Genomic DNA, 14,329 nt, shown 5'->3' on the forward strand with positions numbered 1-14,329 from the left:
TGCTAGCAAACGCTTTTATTTTATTTATTTTTTTTAATGAGCTCTACGCCCAACACAGAGCTTGAATTCAGGACCTGGAGAAAAAGAGTCACATGCTCTACTGACTGAGCCAGCCAGGCGCCCCTTAGCAAACATTTTTTGGTTTTTTTAGCAAACACTTTTAAAACATAGTTTTAATCAGTTTTGTACTACGTTTAATGTTTGCCATTTGTATTCCTCTCTGTTGGGTCGACAAATCCACATACTTCTAATTTAAGAGCTATGTAGTATTCTGTTTGCATGGAATTGATATGATTCCGCTCCCTGTTTTGGAGTATGGGGGCTGTTTCAGCTTTTTTACCGTGAAGGATACAACTTATGGCTGTTTCATTCTTGTCAATAAAGCCCAAGATCTTCTGCCCACAACCACTTTAAACCAGAGTGGGGCAAGGAGGCAAAAACTTCAGATAAATCACCACCCAACATGGGCACGTGAAAGGCTGCCAATGGAAGAATCCAAAAATGCTAAATACCATGTATGCGACCAAGCAATATGCTCAAATGAAGAAAAACATGGAAGGTGCCTGGGATGGAAGTCACCTTAAATGTATATCCTGCCCTTTATGGTCCAAATACCAAAGGTATTTGATCTAAGGTAGATTGGTTTAAATTTTAATGTTTTAGTCACTGTACTAGACAACAATGGTGAGCAAAGTGGTGACATAGTATCCCAGCCCCTCACAGAGTAGAGGGGAAGGGCATTTGTGAATAGGTCTCCTGGGCATTATTAAAACACTTCAAAGCACAGGAGCACATGACTTCCATAAAGTTTTTATATTGTACAGTAAAGATGTTCAGCCACTGTGTCTGCACAAACAGGTTAACGTAAGGAAGTGATTAAGTCCTAATTTAGGTCTTTCATCATCCCATATCGGTACAATCCATTTACTAGCCTTCCCAATTTAAAAATCACAAACACAGTGATCAATTAAATATTAACGCACCCTGCAGTAGCCCAAACTACCAAAGCTGTGGTTATTGTGTCTTTTGGAGTGCATGTGATGAGAAGAAAAAACCAACAGATCAGATATGATCTAATGTGTAAGAGCAGTATCTAAAACATGGTACACAGGAGGGTTGAAAAGAGAATCTTAGAACGAGGAAGGCCTTTGAAATGCTTAAAATTTTTAACTTGGGGTCCACTGCTGTTTCAGGGACCCCAGAAACTCCCTGAAGTTAAATTGTATCTCTGTATTTTTGCTGCATAAAGGCTTGTGGCTTTCTTCAAATTCTCAAAAGAGCCTGTGACCTACAACAAAGTTTATACAGTCCTTGGTCTAATTCTAGCATCCAGCGAAAAATGAAAGCTCGCTGTTTGAATCACAGAGTAAATCAATGGCAGAAATGGGTCCCAGGCTCCTCTTGTGAGTACATCTGGGTGCATTCTGCCACTCTGGGCTCTAGCCCGTTCCTCGCTACAATTCATGGAGTTGGTTCTGTGTCAAGGGATCGCAATCCCCTGGTGCTGGCCTCCAATTTGAGGTAAGCGAATGCGGACTGCAACCAAGGTGTATCTTGCAACAGGGAGGCCCTGACATCAGATAGGAGGAGCTCTGCCAGGGCGGAGAGACAACAGGCCAGAGATGCTGTCAACCCCAGCGTTGGGGGCGTAGTCATAGTGAGGTCCTAACAGCGAAGACACTAGAGTGAGAACTGGTCCGAGCTTGCAGTGTAACCTTACCCAAGTCATTTCCCTGCTCCGAGACCTTGCTTGACTAGCGTAGAGCTTTAGGTCACACCTTTAAAAGGCATTGGGGGCGTGCCCTGCAGAGGCCACACAAAGCCTCCTCATTTGCCCCAACCCTACGTCGTGCGTGACGTCCGCAGGCGCCAGGAGAGCGGCAATGTGGTCGTCGCCCTCCGCCTCGGGGCGCCCGACCCTCCACGTCAGGGGCGGGGCCTGTGTCCCACGCTCTACTCCCTACGCCCCGCCTCCACGGGCGCCTCCTCGCGGACCGTCGGGCGCGTCACGTGACGAGTCGGCGGCGCTGGCGGTTGCTGTCAGCTGATTCCCCCGGTTGGTGGCTGGGGCAGCCGCGGCGATGGACTTTCTCCTGGGGAACCCGTTCAGCTCTCCGGTGGGACAGCGCATCGGTGAGTCCCCGGAGCCCCGCCGCAGGGCCCTGAGCACGGCCTGGGTCCCCCCCGGGCGCTTCCAGGTCCCAAGTCACCCTCCGGAGGGACGCTGGGAGGGGAACTAGGCTGGCGTGTCTCTCCCGGACCTGTCCCCGCCCAGTCTCCCGCCCACCTTGATTGACAAAAGCCCTGGTCTATCGGGAAGCCTCGGCTTGTGATGGATGCCTACGGCAGCCAATAGCTAGAAAGAGAGGGCGGGTCCGGGCGGCCGCGGCTCAGCCAATGTGAGGCTGATGGGGTCCCGAATCCCGGGAGAAAGTTTTGGGGGTTGAAGGGTCTGCGTGGTTTTGCAGTCCTTGAGCCCCTCGCCTGTCTCCCTCATCGCTCCCCTAGCCCGGGTCGCGCCGCCTGGGCTCTTGCCGTCTCTTTCCTGGCTCGCCCGACTCTCCGGACACGGATACCGGAGAAGGGTTAGAAGTCCATTCTCCCAGGATCAGGAGACTGGGGCTTGGCTTCTGGGCGAGCAACTTGCGGGGACGCGGCCAGGCAGCCCTGCTGCGCCCGGGGCCCGGCCAGACGCTGGCGAACCCGCGAGACCAGCAGCAAGGCGACCGCACAGTCGCAGACTCCCCGAGCTGGAAGCGATCTCAGGAGCCACCTGATTCCGCCTCCCTCATTTCTCAGTACTCGGCTGGGCCGGGCACCCTGGCCGGAGGCACAGGCTTACTCAGCCCAGGTCTCCTGACTCTCCTGCGCCCTGTTGACGGGAGACTGACTTACTAGCTCCGTGACGTTGCCTCCCGTTTCCTCGCCTGTGATTAAGGATGTATTAATGGTCCCTGCTTCCGTGGGGTTGTTGTGAAGGCTAAACTCGTTAATAATTGTAAAGTACTTAGAACCGTGCCTGGCATATGGCCACTGCTATATAAAAGAACGTGGTGATATTTATCATCCTTGTTACTGAGATACCACCAAGTGAGGGTGGGGAATCCCTGGAAATGGCTGGTTCCGTAGGTACTTCTTGGTCCCAATACTGGAAGGAACCCCAGGCCGTGGCCCAAACAGCTAACGCTTCTCCAGGGACTGTCTGGATGTGCCTTCTTGCATCAGGAAACCGGCCAGTACTGTGAACGTCTTCCTTCATCTTCTTGATGGTCTTTAGCATGAAGTCTAGACTGGGAAAATTGGATCTTTTAGACAAGCTTTCCATACTGGCTGTCCTGGAAGCCAAACCTCACTAAGTCCGTCAACCCGGCTCAGCAGTATAATAGGCACCATGGCGGTGTGTGGCTCTTCTGAGGTTTTGTAATCAAATTTCTCCCAAGAGGAGGCTGGCGTTCCGGGATTTATTTATACACCAGAGAGCTCCTGGACCAGAGAGAGGAAGCTGTCCTCCCAGGAACACCCTCCCCGCTCCCTGCCACCTACACCTCCCAATGAGTCATTGTTCTGGAGCTGAAAAGCTCTCCTCTCCTCTTAATTTCTCCAGCAACAGATACCACCACTTTCATCACATGCCAAGTTTGAGACTTCCTACCTAAAAAAAAAGTCGGAGGGGCGCCTGGGTGGCTCAGTCGGTTGAGCGTCCGACTTCAGCTCAGGTCATGAACTTGCGGTTTGTGAGTTCGAGCCCCACCTCGGGCTCTGTGCTGACAGCTCGGAGACTGGAGCCTGCTTCCGACTCTCTGTCCCCCTCTCTCTCTGCCCCTCCCCCGTTCATGCTCGCTCTCTCTCTCTCTCTCTCTCTCTCTTTCTCTGTCAAAAATAAAAATTTTTAAAAATAAATAAAAATAAAAGTAAAAAAGTCTGACCTTCAAAGTTGGCCACATTTTCCTGAAGCTTTCTAGAAAAGCTAACCTGGGCTCTGGCCCTTAGCTGGTCAAAGAAAGCCTGTGGCAAGAAATACTCTGTCCAAAGAGAATACTACAAACTCATAATACCTTGGAGCCAGAACCAAATTTGGCTACTGGAAGAAGGGTCCTTACCCTGGCCGCCTTCTAACTCAAGGTTCTCATCAGAATTCCCTGGAAGACTTGTTAAAGACAGATGGCTGGGGGCGCCTGGGTGGCTCAGTCGGTTAAGCGTCTGACTTCGGCTCAGGTCATGATCTCGCGGTTTGTGAGTTCGAGCCCCGCGCCAGGCTCTGTGCTGACAGCTCGGAGCCTGGAGCCTGCTTTGGATTCTGTGTCTCCCCCTCTCTCTTCCCCCCGCCCTCAAAAATAAATAAACATTGAGAAAAAAAAAAAAAAAACAGATGGCTGGGCTCCATCCCAGAGTCTCTGACTCTGTAGGTCTGGGGTGAGCCAAAGGCTATGCAGTTCTAACAAATTCCCAGGTGACACTGATGCCACTGGATTGGAAACCACATATTGAAAAGCTCCATTCTAGCCCATCTCCTTCATTTTCCACAGAAGGAGACAGAGGCCAGAGAGAAGGTGGAGACTGACTCACCCAGGCCCCCAGAGAGTTGGTAGTGAAGCTATGATGAGCTCCCCAGAACCAGTGAAACTTGAACCAAAGCTGCAGAGGCTCTAAAAGTGGAATGAAATGAAGGCTAGCTGCCATTTGAGTAGATGCCTTTAGTCTTCCAGAGGTTTCTTGGAGGTGAAGAGATGAAAGGTACTGCTGATTGGCTGGGATTATCGATGACCTAGGATTTCTGGAAACTGCAGGAGTAAAATAATGTCAAGGCTGCTGACTCCGCCCCCTTGTGGCAAGAGAAGCCCCGTAGAATCGTCGCATCGGCATCCCTGAGCGCAGTGAGCTCCAGGGGTGCTCGTCAGGGGTGAGGGTCAATCAGCACACCCACCCGCACACCCACCCGCACACCCTTGTACTTGCTGCCTCCTCTGCCTGGACTGCCCGCTCCAGCCTGCATCCTTCAAAGCTCAGCCATTGTCACCTCCTCCCTGAGGCCCTCCCTGAGCCCTGCAGATCCAGCCATTGCTTTTGTGCTCTCGCATCACCCTCGCTCCTCAGGCTTCTTCGCTCTCGGCCTTGGGGCTCTGAGCCTCCACTTCCTCCTGGGTAGGAGGGTAGCTACAACAGCATCCACCTGTCTGGGTGGTCACGAGACTGAAGCGAGACACTCCCCGGGAGTTGTGTGTGCGGGAAACATCAGAAATCATCAGCCCTTGCTGTCCTCATCGTTGTTTCTATTATTTCCACCATTGCACACTAATAGACCCCTGTCCCATTCTGTTAGTAGCTGTACATGTGCATCTCCCCAGCTAGACTAGGCTTCCTGAGAGCGGGGACTGTACCTCACTTGTCGGGACCCTCGGCACCTGGCATGGTCCCTGCCTGGCCCATCGTAGGAGGGAAGAAAAAAGGAAGGTAACATTTGGTGAGGAGCAAATACCATGTGTCAGGGACCATGCTAGTATCCTGGTTATTAATATTCACAGCGACCCTACAAGGTTTTGCTATTTTTTCTAGTTTTACCAAAAGTAAGTGTGAGGGAGCATATCATTTCCCAAGGTTTCACAGCTAATCAGGGTGGGGATCCAGACCCAGGTTTCTCTGGCTGAGAGCCCACGTCCTCCCCTGGCCCTCACCCCACTGTATCTGGCTGACCAGTGCTTATTTGGAACTTACACCGTCCACCCCTCCAGGATCCACAGTTCATTGCTCTACCCACAGATTAGCCTGGCGGGTTATGATGTACGTGTGAGTCTGTACATTTGCAGGTCCCTCAGCCTTATATCTTTCAGTGGGAGAGCTTCCCAAGGGCAGCAGCTGTGGCTGAAAGGATCCCAGATACTTAGCACTGGGCGGTGTTGACACAGCCCTCTCCTAGCAAGGATTTCAAAACCCTTTCCAGAATCCTCTGCGGACAGATCTTGGGGGTTGTTTTATGGACGGAACGTCAGAAGGCAACCCAAGAAGCCCATTGTCCATTTCTGACTGTCATCTTACCCCTGGCACACTGAGTCGGAGACCCAGCTGCTCAGAAAGCAAGCTGCAGACAGCAGACGCTGTGAATGTGGGCTGTCCCTGAGGACCAGCCCCCCGTAGTCGGGGTGGAGGTGCCGGTAACTGGATATGACATGGGAGCTCAGAGCCTGCGGCCGATCCCCGCGGTGGATGGGAGAGGGGGAGAAGTCAGGCAGAGCTGCCTTGGAGCCACAAAGACCAAGCCAGGGGAGCCACAGCAAGGAATCGTAGAGGAGAGACTCCAAGTGTTAGTTAGTAGAGAGGACACTTGAAGCCCCCCGGAGTGCCATTTTGGGAGTGAGGAACTGGGAACCGAACTGGCCACCCGAGCGATGTTGTCAAGGGAACAGCAAGCCTGGACGCAGGAGACCTGGGCCCAGCTCCTCGCTACGTCACGTTCCCTCTCCGCTGCCCGTGGCATGTCTGCGATGCACTGCCGTCCTCCCTCTGCTTCCCAGAGCACTGCTGAGGAACAGCGGAGGTCACGCGTGGGGGCAGGGAAGGCTGGACACCAGAGGGAAGAAAGGAGCTGACGGACAGCCTCAAGAGAGTGATGGATCGGCTCCGTGGGCCCAGAGGGCAGAGAGCGAGGACGTCAGCCGAGCCAAGCTCAGTGTCAGCACATGCGGCCCTGACACCTTGCACAGGTGTCGCTTGCTCCCCACCACTGGAGGGGTGAAGGCAGAGGCCGCAGGGGAGGGAGGCTATAAGGAGGATTCCCCACACTGGCCACCAGGGTACATTAGGGCAGGATTTGCAGACTTTCTGGAAGGAGCTAGAAAGTAAATATTTCCACTTTTGTGGGCCTGTGGCCCGCATTACAGCGGCTCATCTCTGCCATTGTAGCATAAAAGCAGCATAGACCATGTGTAGGTGAATGGACCAAACGGTGTTCCAATCAGACTTTGTTTATGGGCACCAAAACGTAAATTTCATGTACTTTTCACATGTCATGAAAGAGTATTCTTCTTTGGATTTGTTATCAACCATTTAAAAATGTGCAAACCGTTCTTAGCTTGTGGGCCACGCGAAAGCAGACCGAACAGGCACGTGGGTTCATCGTTTGCTGACCTCTGGGTCGGACCGGCTGGCCAGAGGCAGAATGATGGAAGGCAGCGTTCTTCAGGGTGGAATCCCAGAGAACCCCACGTCTCAGATGCCTAAGGATGCTCCAGCCCTGGGCCTCCCAGGGCAGAATCCCTACGACTTCCCCCAGTGTACCCTGGGGAGCCCTCAGGTCTTGAAGCTCTGGTTCCCTGATGTGGAAATGCTAGCTTGGGGCCCAAGTCTCTGTCTTAAGGGTAACAGGGAATGATGTCTAGAAAGGACCTTGTGCCAAATGGCTGTGGCACATGCCATAAGGCATCCAGGTTGAGCTCTCGAATCCCACCAGATGGTCTGAGTCCTGGTTCAGCCTCTGCTGGCTTTGTTACCTGGGGCAAGTTACATAACCTCTCTGTTGTTCAGTTTCACATCTGTCAGATAAGAACAGTAATAGCACGTGTATCAGTTGGGGTTGCTGTTTTGGGAAGCCCTCAGCCCAGTGCCTGCCAGAGAGGAAGCGTCCAGAGCTGTCAGCCTCGGTGGTTTTTTACCGGTGTCATCATTGTCGCTGGGGCATAGTCTAAGTGAGTGACAGAGCTCAGGAGCTCTGACTCCAGTGCAGCCTCTGTGTTGGTCTTGATGTCACCGGGCAATGAGCAGTCACTGGCTGGTGGCAGCCACATTCATAGGTCAGGTTGCAGGCTGTGGGGTAGATCCGATTCTTCCTTGGGAACTAAAGCCTTTGCCTGACCCTACAGATAGAAGCGGTGAATAGGTTTTGTTCCCTCACTGAGCTCAAAGAAATAAGAGTAAAGTGCCGGATTTCCGCTCTTCTGGTTTTAGAAGAAAAAAAAAAGACACACACACACACACACACACACACAAAACCCTCAGTGTCTTCTAATTAGCTTGGGGCTGTCACCCCATAGAGAAACAGAGAATCGGGACAAGTTAACTCTTTACCTCCTCACCAAGAAGGTCTCTGTCAAGGCTGGCATTCTGCAGACTTCTGTCCTTCATGTGCCACCTTCGTGATTTCTATCCGCCCTGTGCCACCTCTCCTTTTACTTTCATAGTATTTTCTTTTTATTGGCTCGCCATTTTTAGTATGACCTCATCCTGTGTGATTACATTCATGAACTCATGAAGTAATCCATGTTTGTTTTTCTCTCCTTCGTTGAAGTTAATGTGCATCTCTAAAAATGTCTTTAAGTTTGTCCGTGAACCCACCTTTAAGTTTGTCCGTGCTCCAATGACAGCAGTATGGGGTCAGAGCTTGGATCTTGCATCAGAAGATCTGGGTTCATGTGCCAGCTCTGCCCCTTCCCGGCACTTCCTGTGTCCCCCGGGCGAGTGACGGAGCCTCTGGGGGGATGCCTGCCTCCGTGAACACGGCAAAGGCCACTGAAAAGTGCTGTGGAGAACCAAACTGCCGTGTAAGATTCATAGAGAACTGGGCTTTGTTCCTGATGGGGAAGGTAGAGGAGGGAAGGGGAGAGCCCGGGGTGAGAGGGAGAGGAGGAGAGAACAGAACCCACCAGACTGTGTGAGGCTGAGCCCAGCAGCATTTAAGAACAGACAGAGGTGTCCCCTGTTCGACTGGAACTTGTTTGCATTGAGGCAGTAAAAACCCCGGATGGTTAACTTTATGTATCAACTTGACTGGGCCATGGTGTCCAGATATTTGGTCAAACAGTATTTTAGGGGCTCCTGGGTGGCTCAGTCAGTTGAGCATCTGACTTCAGCTCAGCTCATGATCTTGCGGTTCGTGAGTTTGAGCCCCGCATCAGGCTCTGTGCTGACAGTGTGGAGCCTGCTTTGGATCCTCTGTCCCCCTCTCTCTCTGCCCCTCCCCGGCATGTGCTCTCTCTCTCTCTCTTTCTCTCTCTCTCTCTCTGTGTCTCAAAAATAAGTAAACCTTTAAAAAACATTACTAAAAAAAATTATTCTAGATGTTTCTGTGAAGGTATTTTTTAAATGAGATGGGTAGACTTTGAGTAAAGCAGGTTACTCTCCATAGTGTGGGTGGGCCTCGTCTAATTAAGTTATGGTTTCAATAGAAGACTGGCCTCTCGGACGAGGGAATTCGCCAGCAGACAGACTCTGGACTCGAGCCGCATCTGTTCCCTAGGTCTCCTGCCTGCTGGCCTGCCCACATTCACATGAGCCAATCCAATAAAATAAATTTCTCTCAACAGATAGAGAGAGAGGTGAGAGAAGGAGAGGGACTGAGGGAGGGGGGAGGGCGGGATCAGCAGCATCTTCTGTACTCACAAGGGGGAAGGAAGAGCATGTCACAGGCACTTTGGCCAGCCGCGTCACCTCTCTGCTTTCACAGCCCTGCTCCCTCTTACCCGGACAGTTTTACCAAACCCTCCTTCATGTAGCTGAAATTTTCTTCAGTTAGGTACTATAATTGGTTATATCAACTTTAAAATTGTGGGTTGCAAGAGCCATGCCCCCACCGTAAGGTATTTTTGAGTTCCTCTATGGCCTGTGGTTACAGAATGGCGGGGGAGAGGCAGCCAGAGTTTTGAGTAAGGATGGCTCAGCAACTTAGGAAACTGGTGGAACTTTCCACGCTGGGTCCTCAGAGACTTGCTCATCTGGAACACAGGCCTCAAGACAGTTTGCTGGCTGGGGGAGAAAATGGCTTCTGCGTGTATGGGATTTAAAAATCTATTTTGTGGACTGCTTGAAATTTTCAAACATTTAATTTGGGGGTTGATATTTTTGTAGTGGAAAACGTTCGTTTTTGTGATTGCTGTGTGCTAAGTAAGATAAAAGCAATGGAAATGCATTCTCTCATTTGCTCCTCACACAGCCCTGGAAGCTGAATGTCCTCTTTATCCCCATTCTGCAGGGGAGAAACTAAGGCACAGAGAGTTTAAAGAAAATTCATTCAGGATGGGGGCACCTGCCTGGCTCGGTCGGTGGAGCATGCAACTCTTGATCTTGGGGTTGTGAGTTCAAGCCTCACATTACATACATACATACATACATAGGAAAGAAGGAAGGAGGATTTTTATTTATTTATTTTGAGAGAGAGAGAGAGCTGGAGCGTGCACGCGAGTGGGGGAGGGGCAGAGAGGGGGTGGGAGAGAGAGAATCCCAAGCAGGCTTCGTGAGGTCAACACAGAGCCTGATGCGGGGCTTGAACTCACGAACCGTGAGATCATGACCTGAGCTGAAATCAGATACTTGACCGACTGAGCCATCCAGGCTCCCGGAAAAAATAAAAAAAATTTTTTTTAACCAATTCATCCAGGGTCACACAGCTAATGAGTGCTCGAGTCAGGACTTGATGTGGGATTTGTCTGTGTCCAGATCCCACGCTCCTAACTTCTTCACCTCACTGCTCCCCCTTAGAACTGAAAGGAGTGTGCTGGGTTTCCTCTCGAGTGAAAAATATCCAGATGCATCTGGAATGATTTTGTTTGTAATGGTTCTTCCTACAGTTTCCCACCCGCATCGTTAGCGTATTGTTTCATCCTTGTGCGTGTCCCCACGTGGCAGGAAGTGCAGGTGGAGGTGCCACCACTGCCCTGCCTCTCTTGGTGGGGGACGGGGGGCAGGGAGGGGGGGGCGGGAGAAGCTTCCAGAGCCGCCCGACATTCAACCTGTGTCTCCGGCCAGAACTGGGTCACGTGGCCACTTCTAGTGGCAGGGGAGACCAGAAGAGCTAAGTTCTGTGGCCAGTGGAGAGTGAGCGCCTTTGACAAGGACAAATTCTGCAGCAGTTGGCTCCACGAGGTGGAGTTAATAAGTGTCTACTGATGTCATCGCAGAGCGCATTAACACACATACAGGCTCCGGCGCGGCCAGGTGGGTGAGTTCCCACGCTGCCTTTCCAGAAGGAGTGCCCAGCTGGCCTGCGCCCCAAGAGGATCAATCAGAATGGCAGAGGCTCTAGAGATCACGTCCAGAGCAGCCACAGGAATTGAGGGTTAGTGTGGAGGACAGATTAAGGGGGGACATGGTACTTTCTAAAAATATTCAAAGGACTGCCAAGTGGGAGGAAGATTACCTGCACAACAGCTACCAAGGGATCAATAGAGGACAAAGGATGGGAGTATTTCATTTCAAGTATTACAGGGGCCCCTGGGTGGCTCAGTCGGTTAAGCGTCTGACTTCAGCTCAGGTCATGATCTCCCAGTTAGTGGGTTTCGAGACCCGCCTTGGGCTCTGGGCTGACAGCTCAGAGCCTGGAGCCTGCTTCAGATTCTATATAACCCCCTCCCTTCCTCTGCCCCTCCCCCACTCACCCTCTGCCTCTCTCTGTCTCTCTCTGTCTCTCTCTCTCAAAAATAAATAAACATTAAAAAAATTTTGCGGAGGGGCGCCTGGGTGGCTCAGTCAGTTAAGCATCTGACTTCGGCTCAGGTCATGATCTCACAGTTCGTGCGTTCAAGCCCCGCGTCGGGCTCTGTGCTGACAGCTCAGGGCCTGGAGCCTGCTTGGGAATCTGTGTCTCCCTCTTTCTCTGCCCCTCCCCTGCTCACACTCTGTCTGTGTCTCTCTCTCTCTCAAAAATAAAGAAACATTTAAAAAAAAAAAAAAAGATTTAAAAAAAAATTTTTTTTTTAATTTAAGTGTTACAGAAGTTTATTGTCCTGGTAGGTATGACCTCATCCTTCATTCAGTTAGTTACTCAGCAAACACGCACCGCAGGTTTATCGGGGGGCCAGGTCCCGTCTGATGTACGAATTCCTGAGCTGTGTAATCTCCACCCAGGAGCTCACGACCTAATGGGAGAGACAGACAGCCGCTCACAGCCTAATGGGAGAGGCAGACAGAAACAAAGAACTCAATTCCGTAGAGTTATTTTAACAGCCCTGCTGAGCAGAACTTGTAGCTGTGGCCTGTGTGAAATGCTGCTGGCCCAGTGAGGGAAGGAGCAGGTCCTCCAGGGGCTCAGGGCAGGCTCCGCGTGGTGACCTGACTTTGATCTGGGCGTAGGAGCAAGATTTAGGGTGGGCAGGAGGGCAGGAGTACAAGCAGGCCCCGCCGGGGCACAGGCAGAAGGCCAGGGCCGTCTCCACCCTGAGCCCTGCCCACCAAGCCCCGGGAAGCCTGGGAGTTCCAGTCCCACAGCCTTGTTTGATCTGAAGTTGCGGGGTTGGTTTGATCAACAGTTTTTTTCTTTAATGTTTATTCTATTTCTGAGAGACGGAGAGAGACAGTGCGAGCAGGGGAGGGGCAGAGAGAGGGAGACACAGAATCGGAAGCGGGCTCCAGGCTCCGTCAGCACAGAGCCCGACACGGGGCTCGAACCCCTGAACCGCGAGATCGTGACCCGAGCCAAAGCTCAAACACTTAAGCAATGGAGCCACCCAGACGACCCAACAAATGTCTTTAAACACCCAGGCTTTTTGTCCTGAGCTTGTCACCTCCTGGGCCCAAGCTGCAGGTACCCCATTCCCAGGAGAGAGAAAGGAAGGAAGAAGAGGGAGGAAGGGCTTTCTCCTCCCTGAGCCGTGCCTCTGTGTCCCAGAAAGGATGTCTCCCCCCGCCACTGCCCAGCAGACACCCCTCTTCTCCCGGAAACCAAAACAAGGCCACTTGCCCACTTCTGGAGCAGGTGCTGCAGAGGGGAGCGGGGTGGCCGCTCTGGGCAGGGAAGGGAGGAATGGCTGCTGGGTGGGTCCTGGTGCAGGCCGGTGCCAGCTTTGAGGATGGCAGAGCTCCCTCTGCCTCAGCAGCCTCGCCTCCCCCCTCCAGTTGCCTCACTGCCCCTGGGACTTTCTCCCTCCCTCGGGTCACTTCTCCCCGGTGCCTGAGAGTCACCCTCCATCCCCTCTTCTGTCTTCTTCCCGACATCCTCGATGACTCATCATTGATGAGGTCATTCGGCAAGGCCAATGCCGTTCCTCTCCCAAGAACCTCCCTTTCCACCTGCCCAGCCCAGCGCCTTGTGCTCTGTGCTCCGCTCAGACGGCACCTCCTCGCTGACACCTTCCCTGTTCCCTCTGCGGGTGCTCACTGCCCCCGCCCCGTCTCCTGGCTCTCACAGCACCCTGAACTGGCCTCAGCCATGCCACCCTGCTCTGAAAATGTTTGTCCACCTGTCATCCCTGACCACTTTAGGACCTCCTGAAGGGCAGGGATTCTGTCCTTTGCCTTTGCCTCTTGAGCACCTGCCGCAGGGCTAGACAGATAATAGCCACTCAGAGAATGTCGTGGAGGGCAGAGAGGTGGACGCGAGGGAGATGGTGGGAAGCAGGTGCACAGAAAGCAATTGTGGGGGAGGATAACGGGCACTAGGCAGGGGGTGGAGGCAGAGGGCCAGTAGGGAGGGAGCGAGGAGGCGGACAGAGGGCGGGTATTACCTACAGCAAATTTCAAACATCGTATCACCTCTCTCATGAATATTTCAGTACATCTCTAACAGGTAAGGAATAGGATTCTTACTTAAACAAACAAGCTGCAACCCCAGTACCATTATACACTTGAAAAAAAAGTATACAAATGGAGTGACAGTAAACACTGAAAGGAAGTCCCCAAAAGGATCTCTGGTTCCTTTGAGTGACGTGAGTGGGTGGTGTTTTTGCCGGAGAGCTGGCGTTCTGTAAATGTGATCTAAAAGGAACGTGGCTGTGCACGCCCTTGCTGGGGTGAGGGCCTCAGAAGAAGGCCTGTGGGGGCCACTCGGAGCTGACAGGCCGTGTCATTGTTGTCTTTCTCACGGTCCGCCGACTTGCATTGGATCCTTCTCCCCTGGGCCTGGACCATGGCCTGAGACAGAACCAGGTCTGCGGGTCGTCACCGGCCTTGAAGACCATCCTCACTGCTCACAAGCCACACTTTGTTGAATCGAAGACACTGTGGGGTGTGCGAAAAGAAAAAAATGCCAGCCGAGCGCTGGCAGGTCATTATTTGTAAGAGCCACCCCAATATCAGAGGGGTTCAAAGTGGGAAGGGGGAGGGAAGCTCACAGAGAAACACAGTGTGCGATATCGGGGCAGGTAGGGCGGGGACTCAGCCTTGAACCGGAGCGGCGAGGCAGTCTCGGGGCTGTTGGCCTTGGACAAACACTCAACAAGCCTCTCCTCTCTGTCCCACCGGAGGGTAGACCCCGGCGAGAGAGAGAGAGAGAGAGAGAGAGAGAGAGAGAGAGAGAGATAGAGATAGAGATAGGTCCCCAAGAGCTCTGGGTCCACCCTAGTTGGGTAGAGACGTCCTTGAATAGCCAAGCAGCGTGAGATACACAGTGGGTTTAGACCCCAAAGAGGCC

General features: G+C 52.4%; 1 protein-coding gene across 2 annotated transcripts in view; it reads left to right on the forward strand.

Annotated features, from left to right (window-relative positions):
* Window positions 1-1,963: 1,963 nt before the first annotated feature.
* The window catches only part of TOM1 (target of myb1 membrane trafficking protein), a 45,127-nt gene continuing 32,761 nt past the window's right edge, over window positions 1,964-14,329 (forward strand). Inside the window, exon 1 of one of the 2 annotated variants that reach the window (XM_042947663.1) lies at window positions 1,964-2,133. In XM_042947663.1, the coding sequence (XP_042803597.1) occupies window positions 2,082-2,133 (52 nt within the window). In that variant the 5' untranslated portion in view covers window positions 1,964-2,081. The remainder of the gene's footprint in view (window positions 2,134-14,329) is intronic. The other variant, XM_042947664.1, reaches the window with a different exon arrangement.

The sequence above is a fragment of the Panthera leo genome, chromosome B4 (genome assembly GCF_018350215.1).
Source record: "Panthera leo isolate Ple1 chromosome B4, P.leo_Ple1_pat1.1, whole genome shotgun sequence".
Lineage (NCBI taxonomy): Eukaryota > Metazoa > Chordata > Mammalia > Carnivora > Felidae > Panthera > Panthera leo.